We start from the raw sequence: 15,221 nt of genomic DNA on the forward strand, positions 1-15,221 counted from the left end.
TAATTATATATATTGGGTTTCTTCACGTAAATCTTGTTGTAGATCTTATTTAGTGGATTTTAATTGTAAAACATACAAAAAATTAATTTTAAGAAAAAAATTAATAATAATATAAAATAATATTTTATTATTATTTTTACTAAAAGATAAATAATCTAATGTAACAGCCTTTCTTAAATGATAAAGATAAAAAGCAAAATATGTAATTTTATTTTTATATTTGACTACACTATTATCAATGCTCTGACAAAGAGTTATCTAATGATTTTTAATAAAAAATGAGAAATGATTTCACTGACCCAATATCCGGTAAGAAAGACGATTTTTCATTATCTGGCAAGAAAAATGGTCCACTTAAAGGGAGACAATAAAAAAGAAAAATTATCCTTATCCATTATTATTGAATGCTCTACACTTTATATGCTTTAATAAAAAATATCTCTATATCTTATAAAAATCGTCTCATATTAAAAATTATAGATAAAAATTAAAATAATATTACGTATAATTATGAAATGTGTAAATATTATGTAATCATTTTTAAAAAAAATTTATTATTAAAAAATTATTATTTTTATATAAATCTCGTATTTATTTATTTTTTAAAATGATTGTGTAGTATTTACACACTCACAATTGTAATTATTATTTTTTTAAAAATTATAATTATGAGATGTGAAAATAAATAATAGTAAATACATATCCAATAAAAAAAAAAAAAAAAAACTTGTTTTCATCGTCCACACGAACATGGTTTGATGAAGTCCCTCATGATTATGAAAAATGATAAACACATATTTTTTTTATAATATATCTGCATATAAATATGATAAAAACATATAAGTGATTAAAATAGAAAACGATTTATCTTTAGAAGATACTGTAAATATATTAATATATGTATTAATTAAATACTTTGTTGGTGATTATGTTTAATTTAAAGAAAGAACTAATAATCTATTGATTAATTTAAAATACCCTCAATTCAAGATTTTTAATTTAAATTTTAAATTATATTCTAAACATTTTAACTCATATAAATCACGAAAATAAATATTATGAGCATAATAACTATCTATCATAAAATATGGAACTGAAAGTAAAACAACAAGAAAAATATCTTTAATAAAATATATGTTATGAAATATACTGTGTATTTATCATTGCTCCGTGGTTGTACGTGGGTGAATTTATCGTTGGAGGGAAGAGAGACAATCCAAGGCTTGGGAAAAAAAAAAAAAAAGCTTCGACGCCTTCTTTGTTTGGGTTCTTCCTCCCCGTTTCGCATCATCTGGGTAACTCAATAAGTTTTGTTTATCGATCGTATTATATGATATTGTAATTAATTCCAATCCCAATACTTGGAAGTTTGTTACACCTGTGTTTGATTGCTCAGGAATCAAAGAAAAGAACTGAATCTCGGTCTTCTATTTTTGTGATGGATGTCTGAGTGTTTGGAAACTCAACTAAACTAAGTTACATGATTCTAAAATGCATAGATGAAGGGACAGCTTTCAAAGGATATATTGTAATTGCTATTCTTTGATTTCCTTATGGATACAATCTATATTTCCTTATGATATATATATGTGTGTGTGTGTGTGTGTGTGTGTGTGTGTGTGTTGTTTGGTTGACTCCAAGTTTGTTCTTCTCTGTCCAATTACTCTTCTTCGTGGTTTATGTTTAGTTTGGTCGCTGAGAAAGCGACAAGTGAATGATGATAAAACTCTAGTTTGAGCCTCAGTGGAAGAATTTATAACGATCGGTGAAAAAGTAAAGTTCTTGTACTGGATGTCTCTTTTCAGTTTTCAGTTCTCTCATATGTATTCTCAGCAACCAGAATAGAAAATTCACGGCGAAGAAAAAGTTTTAATTTTAGATATCCATGTTTTCTACTGTAACTTTCATTGGTTTTAGCAAATGGGTATTCCTAATATGTTCTGATAAGCGTATGTGTATTTATATATGCGTGCAATGGTTGTTATAATTCCTATGATTGATTTTTTTTGTCCATGCACTTATGGTTTCTTGATAGCCTTTTGTTTTATGCATGTAAGTACATCTTTGGGGGTACTCTATACATCAAGTTAGTTCATCATGTTTATTTTTGTTTTGACATGTTTTTTAGGGCAGTGTTATCTATCTGTTTCAGTCGAGGTAGTATGAATGAAAGCCACAGCAATGCAAGTGTAAGCTCAAGCTCTAGTCTGAATAGCAGCGTCCAAGATACAGAGGATGACCAAACCATTGCAAGCATCTTAGCGGAAGAAGAGCAATCAAAAGTTGATCGCAGGCTTGGGAAGAGGCTCTCCCATTTGGATTCTATCCCTGTATGCTTCTCACTATAGACTGTACTTTCTTATAACTCCTTCTAGAGCTGAGGAACTTTGATTTCTATTCTTTTTTGTCAGTGTTGTTGAGCATATAGTTGATTCACTTATTCAATCTAAATCCTTAATGATAACTCTTTGCAGATGCCTTCTCGATTTAAAACTGTTTAGAAGAATGTATGCCATGTAAATTAAGCCTCTGTGATATTACCTGGCTAACTAAGTACTTGTTGGACTGTGTTGGCAGCATACTCCTCGGGTTAATGGGGAGATTCCTGATGTAAATCATGCAACCTTACACCATGAGCGGCTGTCTGAAAGGTCTGACTCTTTGATGAGATCTATATGTGATTCCTTATTTGGTGTATTTTGTTAGTTCATTAATTGTACTTGCCAAGAGATAATAGTTAATTTCCACAACTATGTGAGATTTTTCTGGGTCTTTTTTTTTTTTTTTTAATTCAATGGGTAGTGTGCATTGTGAGGTTAACTGATTTTATCCGTTTACCAATTACTTAATAATTACCGAGTGTGTTGAAAGCAAGCTTGGTGCTTGCTAAGGTTGTTTCTGAGGTCGCTTCTCCATTAAATGTCAGATGATGGCAGCCTGTCATCTTCTTTTTCTGTTTTTCAGATTCTCTGCACTTCAGTTTGCAATCTTTGGCGAGATCTCTTTTACACTATATCTGTGCTTTAGTTGTACCTTTCATTCCTTTTTCTTTGAACAAATAAGGTGATTCTAGGGAGCCACTAGATAAAGCCTAAAGACTCTTGAGCCACTGGCTGAGGAAAGTTCAATGAGCCACTGGCTGTCTACGCTATCAAGCAATTACTCAACTGAAATGATAGGTACTAGATGATAGCACCCTGTTAAACAAACTTATGGCTTAACAATAAAATTTACTCTGGTAGCCCTTAGATAATTCCTTACCCAATTATACATTCTTATCCAATGATTTTAGTTCCATGGTTTTCTCTTATCATTTTAATCTGTGACTCTATCTTGTCATAAACCTGAACAAGCAGTATTGAGGAATATGATCAAGTAGTGCTATTTAATTCTCCACAATAAGCAATTGACAGGGTGAAGTTCTTGTACTGTAGATTGATGATCGAACATGAATGTATTATTAACTTTTAAAAAGGTACTATCAACTATTATTGCATCTTCGCATCTTGCTTCACTTCGGGACCTAGTGCCTTGCAATCTAGGGATGTAGAACCTTGAGGGTGCATTTTACCTTTGGTTATCTTTCCATTAACTTTCTCCGAATCAACACTTTTGCTGTGATTTTTTTGTGGTTATTGAGTGTAAATGCTGGCGAAAGGAAATGTGAACTGACACGATTGTTGAAGTTTTGACATTACTAATTAATTGTCTGGATTTCTAAAAGGAAATGTGAACTGGCATGTATGTGGCTTGTCTTTGCTTCATAATAATGAATTTGTTTTCATAGGTTGGTCACATATGGGTTAGCTGGACTGCAAATGGAGGGTGATGGGAATTGCCAGGTTCACTGAGTCACTGTTAATTTCTGTTTCTGTCAACTTATTTCTTGCCTGTTTCTTTGTTAGTTATTTTTTTTTTAATCTTGATATACTAAGTGAAATATTATTTTAAATAATTGGACAGTTTCGAGCTTTAGCGGATCAGTTATTTCGCAATCCGGACCATCACAAGCACGTAAGAAAGCAGGTCATTAAGCAGGTATTGGTGATCCAAATGCACTAATAATGCATATACTTCTTTAGATAATAAACTTAATTAGTTAAGATTTGTTGGATGGTCAGAATTCATTGGGGAAAATTTTCTGATATATTGAAGGTTCCTTTTGCTTATTTTTTTAGATGGTACTGACTATCAGTGATATTGGGGGCTCCATATTCTTATTTGGAATATATCAGTATTAAATCAGATTATCAATTTGGAGTGAGGTGGGTGATGTTGACCTGGCATTTTGTCAGTGTTTCGATATGGTACAATCATCCTCAGGTTTGCAAAGTTAAAATATAGGGAGACTGAATGAGCATGACCATTTTACCTGACCTTCCAACCTAGCTGATTGACTCAGATCAAACCCAACCAGAATTGGGCCGGTTCCACCTGGGTCAGCTGGGTTATATAACTCCAAAGGAGGTTGAATTTATAGGTCAGACCAATCCATACCAACCGAATCGACCCGCTTTAATATAAATACTAACTAAAATTTTTTGTTTAGGGTTGGAATATGATATGCTGAATGCTTAGCTTAAATATGAATGTCTATCATATTACTATGAACAGTATTGGAGAGAACTAAATTCTGACATAACCCCCTCCTTTCATTCAAGTTCAAGCATTTCAGAAAATTATATGAAGGTTATGTTCCAATGCCGTACCGAAGCTACCTAAAGAAGATGAAAAAGTAAGACATCTGCAGTGATTCCTGTTGATTCTCTTAAAAAATCAGAGAGCATGTTGTCATCACTTGTGAGTGAATACTAATTTAGTTGTCTAAATACTTGTTTCCACTAGATCAGGTGAGTGGGGAGATCATGTTACTCTACAAGCAGCTGCAGACCGAGTAAGTTCAATCTTTATCAATCCTTTTTGTTACTCAATTCCTCTCAAATCCTCCTGATTTTGGTTCCCCCCCCCCCCCTAAAGACATGCTCTCTTGCATTAGATTAGTGAGGTTGAGATGAATCCGTTGCCTACAGTTATTAGGAACAAAATGTAAACTCATCCTATTATTTTATCACTTAACATCTTTATTTTCACACATTAAGTGTTTTCCTAGTGGTTTTATTCCTTTCCACTTCCTGATATTCATTAATATCTGTGAGGAAGGGTTTCTAACTTATCATGGCATTTCTCTAGTTTGGAGCCAAAATTTGTTTAGTCACTTCTTTTCGGGACACTTGCTATATTGAGATCCTACCCAAAGACAAGAATCCCACCAGAGGTAAAATATGTATAATTATATATATTTTGAACTCCCGATGTTTATTTCAGCCACATTTGTTTGTGCTTGCGTTATTTACATTACCACTGCCATGTTTGAAGGCTGAATGAGTCCTTTTGTAATTAATTTACTATTCATGACTTTGAAGTAGGACTTTTCTCTACATATCAAAGTGCCCTCTAAATAAACTACAGAATTACCCCAGCCTGAAGTTGTTGCCCAGACATTACCTTAGTCTTTGCATTCTTCCAAAGTCAGTCTGTCTGTCTCTCTCTAAATAATCATTGAGCCAGGTTTAAACTAACTTGGCTTGTGAGCTATTGTTTAGAAGTTTGGTCTTGCCCTGTTTTGCAATGCTTCCGTTTCCTGGGAGGGTCATCACTAATAGTTGTTATATGTCAAATTGTACTCGAACTATGCCAGCTTTGTGTTTTTTAATAAAATTTCCTATTACTTATATATATATATATATATATATATATATATATATAGATATATATAAAATTGACCAATAGTCATTATTGCTCACAAAACAAAGCAGTTCATTAACAAATATTTTTTGATGGTAAGTATTCCATTATACCTTGTGGTTTTACATCGAAAAGTTTGTTTGGGATTTTAATTTTCGTCATGCATGCAGTATGATTAGATACCTGTTATTATGTTTGATGCCCTACGTTATAAAAGTTTTCTTCTTTCTCACTTCTTGTGTATTAAGGTTCCTATTTCATTTTATTTCGATTTTGGCTGTCCCTTCTTGTTTCTAGAGCTGTGGCTGAGCTTTTGGAGTGAAGTGCATTATAATTCATTATACGCAAGTGGAGGTGATGAACTCGAACATGGTCTACCAGCTTTGCTGCTTTACAATTTCTTTTTCTTCCTCACTCAACCTGACATTTGTCACAAACAAGTCTGATTCTTTTACTGGATCTATTTACAGATGTTCCAACCAGGGTAGCCAGAAAAAAGTATTGGCTTTTCTAGAGTGGAAACATCGTACTGGCCACCGTTTTCTCCATGGAAGCCATTGCATATGAGCATGTAAAATCTTAGATTTCAATTTGTTTTGATGTAAATAATGCATTCCAATTTTGATTCTGCAGCTAGCTTTTCAGCTGTTACTGACTGTACTTGATAAGGGGATGGCTGAGTTGTCTGCCATGAAAACTAAAATTCCAATACTCCTAATGTAGCTTCTATATGTTTGGTATTTCTTTTTATTGTATTTCGGAGGGATTTTACACCTTTGTAGTTGACATGTTTTATTTTCGTACAAGTTAATTCTCCTAATATGTATATTTAATTTTGGGAAAAAATAACAATTTTCTCTTATCCAAAGATGAGAGAGAAGGAACTCATTATCGACTGTCCCAATATAACTCCTACAATGTGATACATAAATTTCCACACAAGTAATATACATTGATACGCAAGGGGTTGACACAAGTGGTAAAGACCTTGATTTTGGAGTATCATTTCCTTTTCAGGCTCTAAAATTAACACCTCATAGGTGCAAACAATCTTTTGAGACCACACTCTTACGATGTGATACACAAATTAACTAGTTCTGTATAGAAAAAATTTTGAAGGTACGGTGTACGAGATCGAAGTTTACTCTGCATGAGTAGGTCCGAAGGGTTTTTTGTCTTGGAGAGGTTTCTAGACATAAAAAAAAAAAGAAAAAAAAAAGAAAAAGAAAAAAGATTGGTATACATTTACAATCAACACCATTCTTTTCATATGAAAAAATCTAATTGTAAATGATTATACGAACTAATACGCGTATTCATTCAATATGATTGGTCAGAAAATAGATTTTATTGAAAACAATATTAATTTGAATTTAAAATATGAAGGTAACAATATTAATACGTAGATTGGTACGTAAATTTGCTTGTGAATAATAAAATTATTTTCATATTTAGTATTTCTGGGCAGATTACGTCGTTTTTTAGTTGAGAAAGCCCATTTCGCTGTTATTTTTCTCGAAATTTCTGGGCCTTTCTTTTTCCCCGTATTCTCTTCGCCGCTTCTTGTGCTTTCTAAGTTCTTCTGCGGCCGCACTGTGATAGAGATTCATTAGAGACACGTGCAAAGAGGCAGATGGAGAGAGCTGAGATGGAACCTAACAGAAACAAAGAGCAAATTGTCGATGTGAGGTCCGTTGTCGAAGCTGTTTCCGCCGACGATAACGGTGCCCCTCTTTACCAAGTCGAAAGCCTCTGTATGCGTTGCGGCGAAAACGTACTTGTTCACAGCCCCCCATTCTCTCTCTATCTCTATGTTTTTTTATTTTTCGGTGAATTTATTTTTACGTTCGTTCACGTAGTCCCAGTACTTATATCGATTTGTATTTTATCACTGAAGGAAAAGAACTTTCATTTTTCTTTTTTGGCTCTTGAGAGCGTTTTGAATTATTGATTCCTAGCAGAAATGCCTTCCTGCTGGGCTTGGTTTACAAATTGTATTTGAACTCAAATGTGGTTGTTTATGGAAGTACATATAGTTGCTGAAACTTCGGGGAGAATTATGATTACAAATAAATGAAGTTACTTGATTTGGTGTCGAATTGTATAAGTTGGAATCAATTGAGTTCAATGAGTAAGCAGCTGAATGAGTCATGGAAGGACTTCTATAATCTATCTACATGTAAATAGGAAGGTTTGATGTGTAACTCGATTTTGCCTGGAAGAAGCCTGAGCCTGCTGTTATTCGGTCAACTCTTTTATTATTGTTTGTTACCCCAAGTTTAATTGGTTTCATCAATGTTTGATGCCAATCTTGTCAATTGTTCTGACGCAAAATTCTATACTTTGATCAGGGGATAACAAGATTCTTGTTGACTTTAATTCCACATTTTCGAAAGGTGCGTCCCTTGTCGCCCCATTTACATGCTTTGTTATTCTTGTGCTGTTTGTCAAAGCTTTAGCTGGTTAACATTTCCTCCCTGCAGATCTTGTTGTCAGCCTTTGAATGTCCACATTGTGGTGAGAGGTATGCCAAATTTTTAATCAATTTTAGGTTGTGGGAATTTTGGTTCATACAGTACTCAATTCAATATATTCTTATTTCAAGGGGTCTTTTTTTTTTTTTTTTTTTGAGAGGTTTTGTTTGTCACCTATCCTTGTTTATTTCAAAGGAACAATGAAGTTCAGTTTGCTGGTGAGATCCTACCCCGGGGATGTTGCTATCATTTGGAGGTTCCGTCTGGTGACCCAAAGGTTGTGCCAATTGGAATAAAATGATTATCAAGCATCCTCCTTCAGTTTATATTGCGTCTATTTTCAAGTCATGCGTATTCATTGATTCATTTGTTTCAAGAGATATTTTAGGACATACGGTCTTTGCCTCTCAACATTGCATCCTTCATTTGATATGCTTGGCACTACATATACTTTCTGGTGAATCGAGAATGATAAGTGCCAAGCATTCTGTTGAAGCTTTGATCATAAACATGTTGTTTACCCATGCGTGTTAGTTTTGCCCATTCTTTCTGAATGTTGCAGTCTTAGTGAATGGAATGGTAAACCTTTAACATTCGTTTTTTGCATAACATGCATCAAGTTGTTTTTCTTTCTTTTTTTCCCAACTGAGATAGAACCTTGTTTTCTTCGACTCTGTTGTGCCCATTAAATGTCCGAGTTCTACTTTTCCCCTTCTTCTTCACTAATGCCACAGTTTTCTTCCCTTAAATTTGAAGAAATGGTTACCTCCCATATGAATAAGTCAAACTGATGTGTTTCTTTGATACAGATGCTTAACCGTCAGGTAGTGAAGTCTGAGTCTGCAACTATTAAGGTACTTAAATATATCATAATTTCATTTTCTCTGTACAAATTAAGTTGTACTGGAATTTTTCATTTTCATGGTACACTTTTGTTAGCAGTCTTATGCCATATTGAGATATTTGTGCAGTAAATTTTATCTATATACTTAAACTTAGAATCTTCTAGATTCGGAGATTACGGTAGAATTTCTTGTTATTATTCAGATTCCTGAATTGGAGATTACAGTAGGATTTCTAAATTTGATCTCTCATTCTTTGTTTGTGCAGATTCCTGAATTGGATTTTGAGATTCCTCCCGAAGCTCAGCGTGGATCTCTGTCAACAGTATCTTCACTAAACTCTTTTATTTTGTTAATTTCCCTTTAGTAGGTTTGTACGTTGCTATAGTTTGTTTATGAATATCTTCTGCTGGCTCTGTGTTTCTCGTTCTTATTTAAAAATAGCTCGATTCATAGCGGCCTTTCTGTTGCTGCACACATGTAACTCTCTTAGATATGTTCCTATATCATTGATTTTGAACCATTTCAGAAGAGGGGGGGGGGGGGGTAAATGGAGAAACTTTTATTTCTGTGAGGCAGCTTCATTGCCTTTTTTATAAGATTTATGTAAGTAAGCTTATAAAAGAAAACCTTTAAGGTGAGGTTGCTTAAAGTGAAATACTTCTTTTTATTTGTTCTCCAGTGAAGTTTTAGTATTCAGTTGGTGTTTTGATTGGAGGGAAAAATCAAAATTTTTTAAAGGATGTGCTTTCTGATTTGCATTACTAACACTGTTGACACAAAGGCTCTACTTCTGATACTTTTTCTACTTTTAATGAATATTCAAGGGCTTTCTTTCCCCCTAATCTCCTTTCAACTATCTACATCTGGTGTAATTATTCTAGGTGGAGGGGATATTACTACGAGCTGCAGATGAGTTGCAGGCCCTTCAAGAAGATCGCAAGGTGCATATTAATTCTGAGATACTTGATATGTGATAGATGTAATATTCCTCCCACTAACTTAATCCTATCTTCCGGGTTATCCAGAAAGTAAATCATAAGACTGCTGAAGCAATAGACAAGTTTTTGTTAAAACTTAAAGCTTGTGCAACTGGAGATTCACCCTTCACCTTCATCCTGGATGATCCTGCTGGAAACAGCTTCATTGAGAACCCGTAAGGCATAACCTTATGTGATTGAGAAACTTTAATTTTTCTTTGATAGGTAAACATATGACATATTAAAGATGCTAGGGGTGCAACCTGAGTGCACTAGCGTAGATTGCAAACTTGACTTGCTCTTACATGATGGGGAAACTATTTTTCTGCACTGGTTTTCCTTCAATGTTTTTATGCATCTTGTTTTAGGGTTGTCACCACACTGCAAAAAAGAAAAAAAATGAAGATTTTTTTTTGTGCGTGTGATTTTTCTTTGGATGAAAGACCATAATGAACTTGCGCACTTGGCACAAACCTGGGTCTTGGTTTCTTTTCCCTGTTCATATATTTTGAAGCTTCTCTTGTTTTAGGTTAACGAGGATTAGTAATCTACGAACAGATTTACTGATCTAAAAAATTATCCTATGAACAGGTTTGCTCCATCCACGGACCCATCATTGATTATCAGGTTCTATGAGCGCACTCCAGAGCAGCAAGCATCTCTGGGTTATCTTGTTGACCCTTCACACTTGGAAGATCACCGTGATGGAGCATCAGCAGAGGAAATGGGTGGTGCTTCAGATGAAGTAAGAAGAGAACCACATGGATCGGTTGGAGCAACAGCTGCTCATAGGGCCATTGCTCACTCTAATAGTGCAGAGATTGTGGAAACTATGTTTAAGTATTCTGCACCAGAAGAGGTAAGGCCATTACTGGGGTTTCAGTAGATCAAACTTTGGCACATATATCTCAGTGTCCTTTCCTGCTTTTGTTTGACAGGTTATGACTTTCCCATCAACCTGTGGAGGTTGTGCCTCCAGGTGTGAGACACGGATGTTCGTGACCCGTATCCTCTTTCATTTGACTTCCTTTGAGTTTCATGGCTAATTCTTTTACATAAATCCAATGCCTGTTATCATTTGGAAAGCTGAAACAACCATTCATTGATATTAATAGGCTAGAAAAGAGGACCAGGATGTTAGATTCATGAAAAAAGGCAAAATAAGGAATTTATATTTAATATTGAAAGTCCAAGACTAGAATGTCAGTGCCAACTCACGGACAGATCAGTAGGGATAACTGACATGCTCAAAGATGGAAAAATCTGTGAGAGGAACAGGATGTTAGATTCTATGCAAAAAGGCAAAATAAGGAATTTATATTTAATATTGAAGTCCAAGACTAGAATGTCAGTGCCAACTCAAGGACAGATCAGTAGGGATAACTCGCATGCTCAAAGATGGAAAAATCTGTGAGAGAACTCATGTGTGGAGGCTTTAACAAATCATGTGTAATTCAGTATCACTTCAAATTTACAATTTAAACATCTTTTCTTTGGTCAATTATATCAGGATTGGATATAATTTTTTTGGGCTTAACAAGAAACAGACATTCCATACTTCCAAGAAGTAATCGTCATGGCATCCATTTGTGATGCTTGCGGTTACCGTAGTTCTGAGGTTTGTAGTAATTTGCTAACTCTTTCTTTTCTCTTTTCCTGCTTTTATGATACTCTTGCACTTTTACTTACCGAAAAAAGGGTTGTGCAGTTGAAGCCTGGTGGGCGAATTCCTGAAAAAGGGAAGAGAATTTCTCTTACCGTGAATAATGTCAATGATCTAAGCCGTGACATAATAAAGGTTTTCCATTATATTTTGTTGAATTGCACTGTTCCGCACATCTCATGTCTGTGGTACCAGGTATGAGATGTGCGGATTAACGTAGTAGTTGTTCTTCCTGACACGCTTGTATGAGGCTACAAACATTGTCTGACAAAATTCACTGCATTGTATCAGTCAGATACAGCAGGTGTGAAGATCCCAGAGCTTGACTTGGAGCTGGCTAGTGGCACTCTGGGGGGAGTTGTTACAACCGTTGAAGGCTTAATTACAAAAATTAGTGAAAGTGAATAAAAATTTAATCTTGTTTCCTTTTATCACTCTGTACTTTCTAGTTATATGCTGAATTTGCCAATTGTGTTCTCCTTCCTCGTCAAATCAATTAAAATGTAGAAAAAATATGTAGATTTATCTCTTATTAATTATAAAATATATATATGCAGATTTATTTTATTTAAAAGTATATAAGATTTGACCTAGATAGTTGTTCCATTACCCTGTTTTCATTCAAACCAACATTGTTTATCATTTATAATTATGTTTTGATTTACAAACAAAAATGCTATTACACTTTTATGTTCTTTTTTATGATTTATGAATAATTTTGTTTTGATTTTCAAATTTAAATGCTATTACACTTTTATGTTCTTTAGATCAAAACTTATGCAATTGTTCTTCAGGCACACCCTAAGGTGCGCTTTGATGTAAGGCATCCTTAGAATGCCTTGGCGTGTTGAAAAGTTGCAGCTGGCAGCACTCATTTTGCATGCCTATAACAAAAAAGGGATTTATGCTGAAACTATTCAAATATCCTAGTGCTATAAGTGAAAACATTGATATTTGAAAACTCGATTGTATATTCTTTACTTGTAAAAAAATTTGTTTAATGTCTTTAAATAGATAAAAGTTTGGTCCTCCATCTTGCTTGACTTGTCGTTCGATTTTGTTATGCATTTTCTTTTATTTTGGTGGATATTCTATTTTAACGTTTATTATTTGCATGTGCAGGTCTTGAGAGAGTGCATGGATTTACTTTTGGAGATAGTCTTGATGAATCTAAAAGGAGCAAGTGGCAAGAATTCAAGGCAAAGCTAAACAAGGTACCAGAACATTGATTGGGCAATCAATTCCATTTAGGAAATAATCATGTAGTCTTGGAAGTTTTTGAAATTCTCTGATAAGTAACCACACACATGATTCAAAGTAAGGCACATCACAACCCTTTGTTTTTAATGTGTTCGTTGATTGTTGGCTTGGCTTTTGGATCTTTGATGAATGGTGGCAACTCTGTTTTGACCTTATTGTCTCGCGAATGCAACCCTCTACTATTTTGCAGCTTCTGAGTTTGGAAGAGCCTTGGACCTTAATACTAGATGATGCTTTAGCAAATTCTTTTGTTGCACCCGTGACAGAAGATATAAAAGATGACCTGCAGTTGGCATGTAAGTTTCGGTTTCTAATCAAACTACTGTATATTTTTGTATGTGCTTTGTTTTTTTAATAAACTATATACATATATGATAAGATGTATTTTTTATATTATTAATATATTAAATGTAGTAATATATACGAATGAGCTGACAAGTCGACTCATGCAGGATACTAGCTCGATCACAAACATTATCTGAGTCGAGCAAGTGTTATATGAATTTGTATCATTTAATAATTGAGTCTAATTTTGTATTCACTAATGGCTTATTTAATTATTGAAGCAAGCCAGATTTAAGTTTAACGAGCTTGAATTCGAGCCGACTGTTGAGTAGTAGTAGCCTTGTTCATTTTTGGTCCTACTGTTCCTGTCTTTTGTAGTTTGTACTTGTTTTTCCTTTGTCTTCTCAAATATATTTTAGTATACATAGGCCTCGTTGATTAAGTTTACACTGCCCTAATTTAAGGGTGGCAGTGGGGTAGGGTGTGGAACTAGGGCCTAGGGGCCTTTTTTGCTTCCTCTGTTAACTTACAGACATAGATGCATTCCTTCTAGTTATGCGTTAGATTTTTTATCCAATCCTCTATTGCACTATACATATTTTTTGGTTTTTTCTTTCCCCTGGTATGATGTTATTTAATGGCTTGTCTCCAGTTGAGGAGTATGAGAGGTCGTGGGAGCAGAACGAGGAATTGGGTCTGAACGATATTGACACGTCTTCAGCCGATGCTGCATATAACTCGACTGATACGAAAATGGGGGAAAAATCAAAAGTGTAGACAATTTTGTTTTCATCATATTCCCTCTTGTTTTGAAGGGAAATCAAAATGGAACTTTGGTCTTAAGTGAAGTCTTGAATTGCAATTGTTGTACACAATTTGGGAATTATTAAATCGCGCGCCAGTTTGGTTGAAACTTGGAACACTTGCATTAGATACAAAAGCTGAAAGTGACAGATTCCTAGTACATTTGCATAGGAGAAAGTAGGAGATCCTGATGATCCCAGATGTTCTTAACTTCAATCATTGAAAAATTGATGTCTCGAGTCTCACTTCACAAGTGACATTATAGATCCCGTGCTACTCGCGTCACAACATCTTGGTCTGTGCTGGCAAGGTCACAAGTTCATTGAACTGCCCCCAATAATGTGTGTTTTGTGCCTACAAGATATAAAGCTTCAGCTGTAAAACATTTGTGGGCTCAACCACATTCCCTTCCTTTCGCTAAACGTTATGGCCTCAGCAAGAACCTTTGATCCTTTTTTGTACGAATTGCAATGCCAGCGTAGGTTGCAAGCTTTCAAGTTTGTATCACAAAGGTCTTCCGGCCGTGAACGCCTAACATCGGTCACTCCAAAAACATTTTGGAGACGCAGAACGAGGGTTAAGAGAACCCTTGGGGAGGTGAAGTGATCTTTTCGGCAATATGCAAGAATTGATAACTCGTTTGCTTTCAACTTTCAAGTATTTAAATCTTAATTGACTACTCGTCGGGTAATTTGAATTCGGCTTGCATTCAAATTTTTAATTAAATAAGCTTGGTCATAAGCATAAAATAATAATCGATTATTAAACAATACAATTTGTATAAATTGTGATACAAGTTAAAAATTGTAATACACAGATATTAATAAAAATGTTATATACATGTAAATATTATATCATACAATATACCAGATATGGAATATCAGTACATGTGAAAAACTTGTACATTAAAATATGGGTAATTTATAAAAGTTATAAAAAAAAATAAATACAAATTGTATATTGTATTAGTATAATTTATTTAATTTATATTTATTATCTCATTTACATATGATATAAAGATTTTTATTTATTTTCTAAAATGAGAAGACAAGAAATTTAATAAAAAAAACTCGAGTCAAGTTGAGTCGAGCTTGGTTAATAACTCAACTCAATTACAACTAGAGCTTTGAGCTGAGTTGGGGCTGAATTTTCAACAAATCAATTCCAG

The 15,221-nt window shown here is 34.3% G+C and overlaps 2 protein-coding genes across 4 annotated transcripts; both read left to right on the forward strand.

Annotated features, from left to right (window-relative positions):
• The first annotated feature begins 1,146 nt into the window (after window positions 1-1,146).
• On the forward strand, window positions 1,147-6,516 carry LOC121251132 (OVARIAN TUMOR DOMAIN-containing deubiquitinating enzyme 11). Of its 3 annotated transcripts, none has more exons than XM_041150464.1 (10): window positions 1,147-1,295; window positions 2,129-2,330; window positions 2,578-2,651; window positions 3,788-3,842; window positions 3,964-4,038; window positions 4,662-4,735; window positions 4,846-4,894; window positions 5,191-5,275; window positions 6,043-6,099; window positions 6,216-6,516. In XM_041150464.1, exons 2-10 carry the CDS (start codon window positions 2,163-2,165, stop codon window positions 6,257-6,259), a joined length of 681 nt encoding a protein of 226 aa, XP_041006398.1. In that variant the 5' UTR covers window positions 1,147-1,295; window positions 2,129-2,162; the 3' UTR covers window positions 6,260-6,516. The 3 variants fall into 3 exon arrangements, with proteins under 3 accessions (XP_041006398.1, XP_041006399.1, XP_041006400.1); XM_041150465.1 differs by having other exon boundaries at window positions 1,150-1,295; window positions 2,134-2,330; XM_041150466.1 differs by having other exon boundaries at window positions 1,160-1,295; window positions 2,153-2,330.
• A 710-nt stretch (window positions 6,517-7,226) lies between these two features.
• On the forward strand, window positions 7,227-14,162 carry LOC121250267 (zinc finger protein ZPR1-like). The gene is made up of 16 exons (XM_041149339.1): window positions 7,227-7,519; window positions 8,097-8,141; window positions 8,229-8,269; window positions 8,415-8,496; window positions 9,029-9,073; window positions 9,330-9,386; window positions 9,946-10,005; window positions 10,090-10,217; window positions 10,633-10,900; window positions 10,980-11,046; window positions 11,589-11,659; window positions 11,750-11,839; window positions 11,996-12,104; window positions 12,827-12,918; window positions 13,155-13,260; window positions 13,902-14,162. The coding sequence occupies exons 1-16, from the start codon at window positions 7,379-7,381 to the stop codon at window positions 14,024-14,026; spliced, it is 1,527 nt and encodes a 508-aa protein (XP_041005273.1). The 5' UTR covers window positions 7,227-7,378; the 3' UTR covers window positions 14,027-14,162.
• The last annotated feature ends 1,059 nt before the right edge of the window (window positions 14,163-15,221 follow it).

The sequence above is a fragment of the Juglans microcarpa x Juglans regia genome, chromosome 2D (genome assembly GCF_004785595.1).
Source record: "Juglans microcarpa x Juglans regia isolate MS1-56 chromosome 2D, Jm3101_v1.0, whole genome shotgun sequence".
Classification (NCBI taxonomy): domain Eukaryota; kingdom Viridiplantae; phylum Streptophyta; class Magnoliopsida; order Fagales; family Juglandaceae; genus Juglans; species Juglans microcarpa x Juglans regia.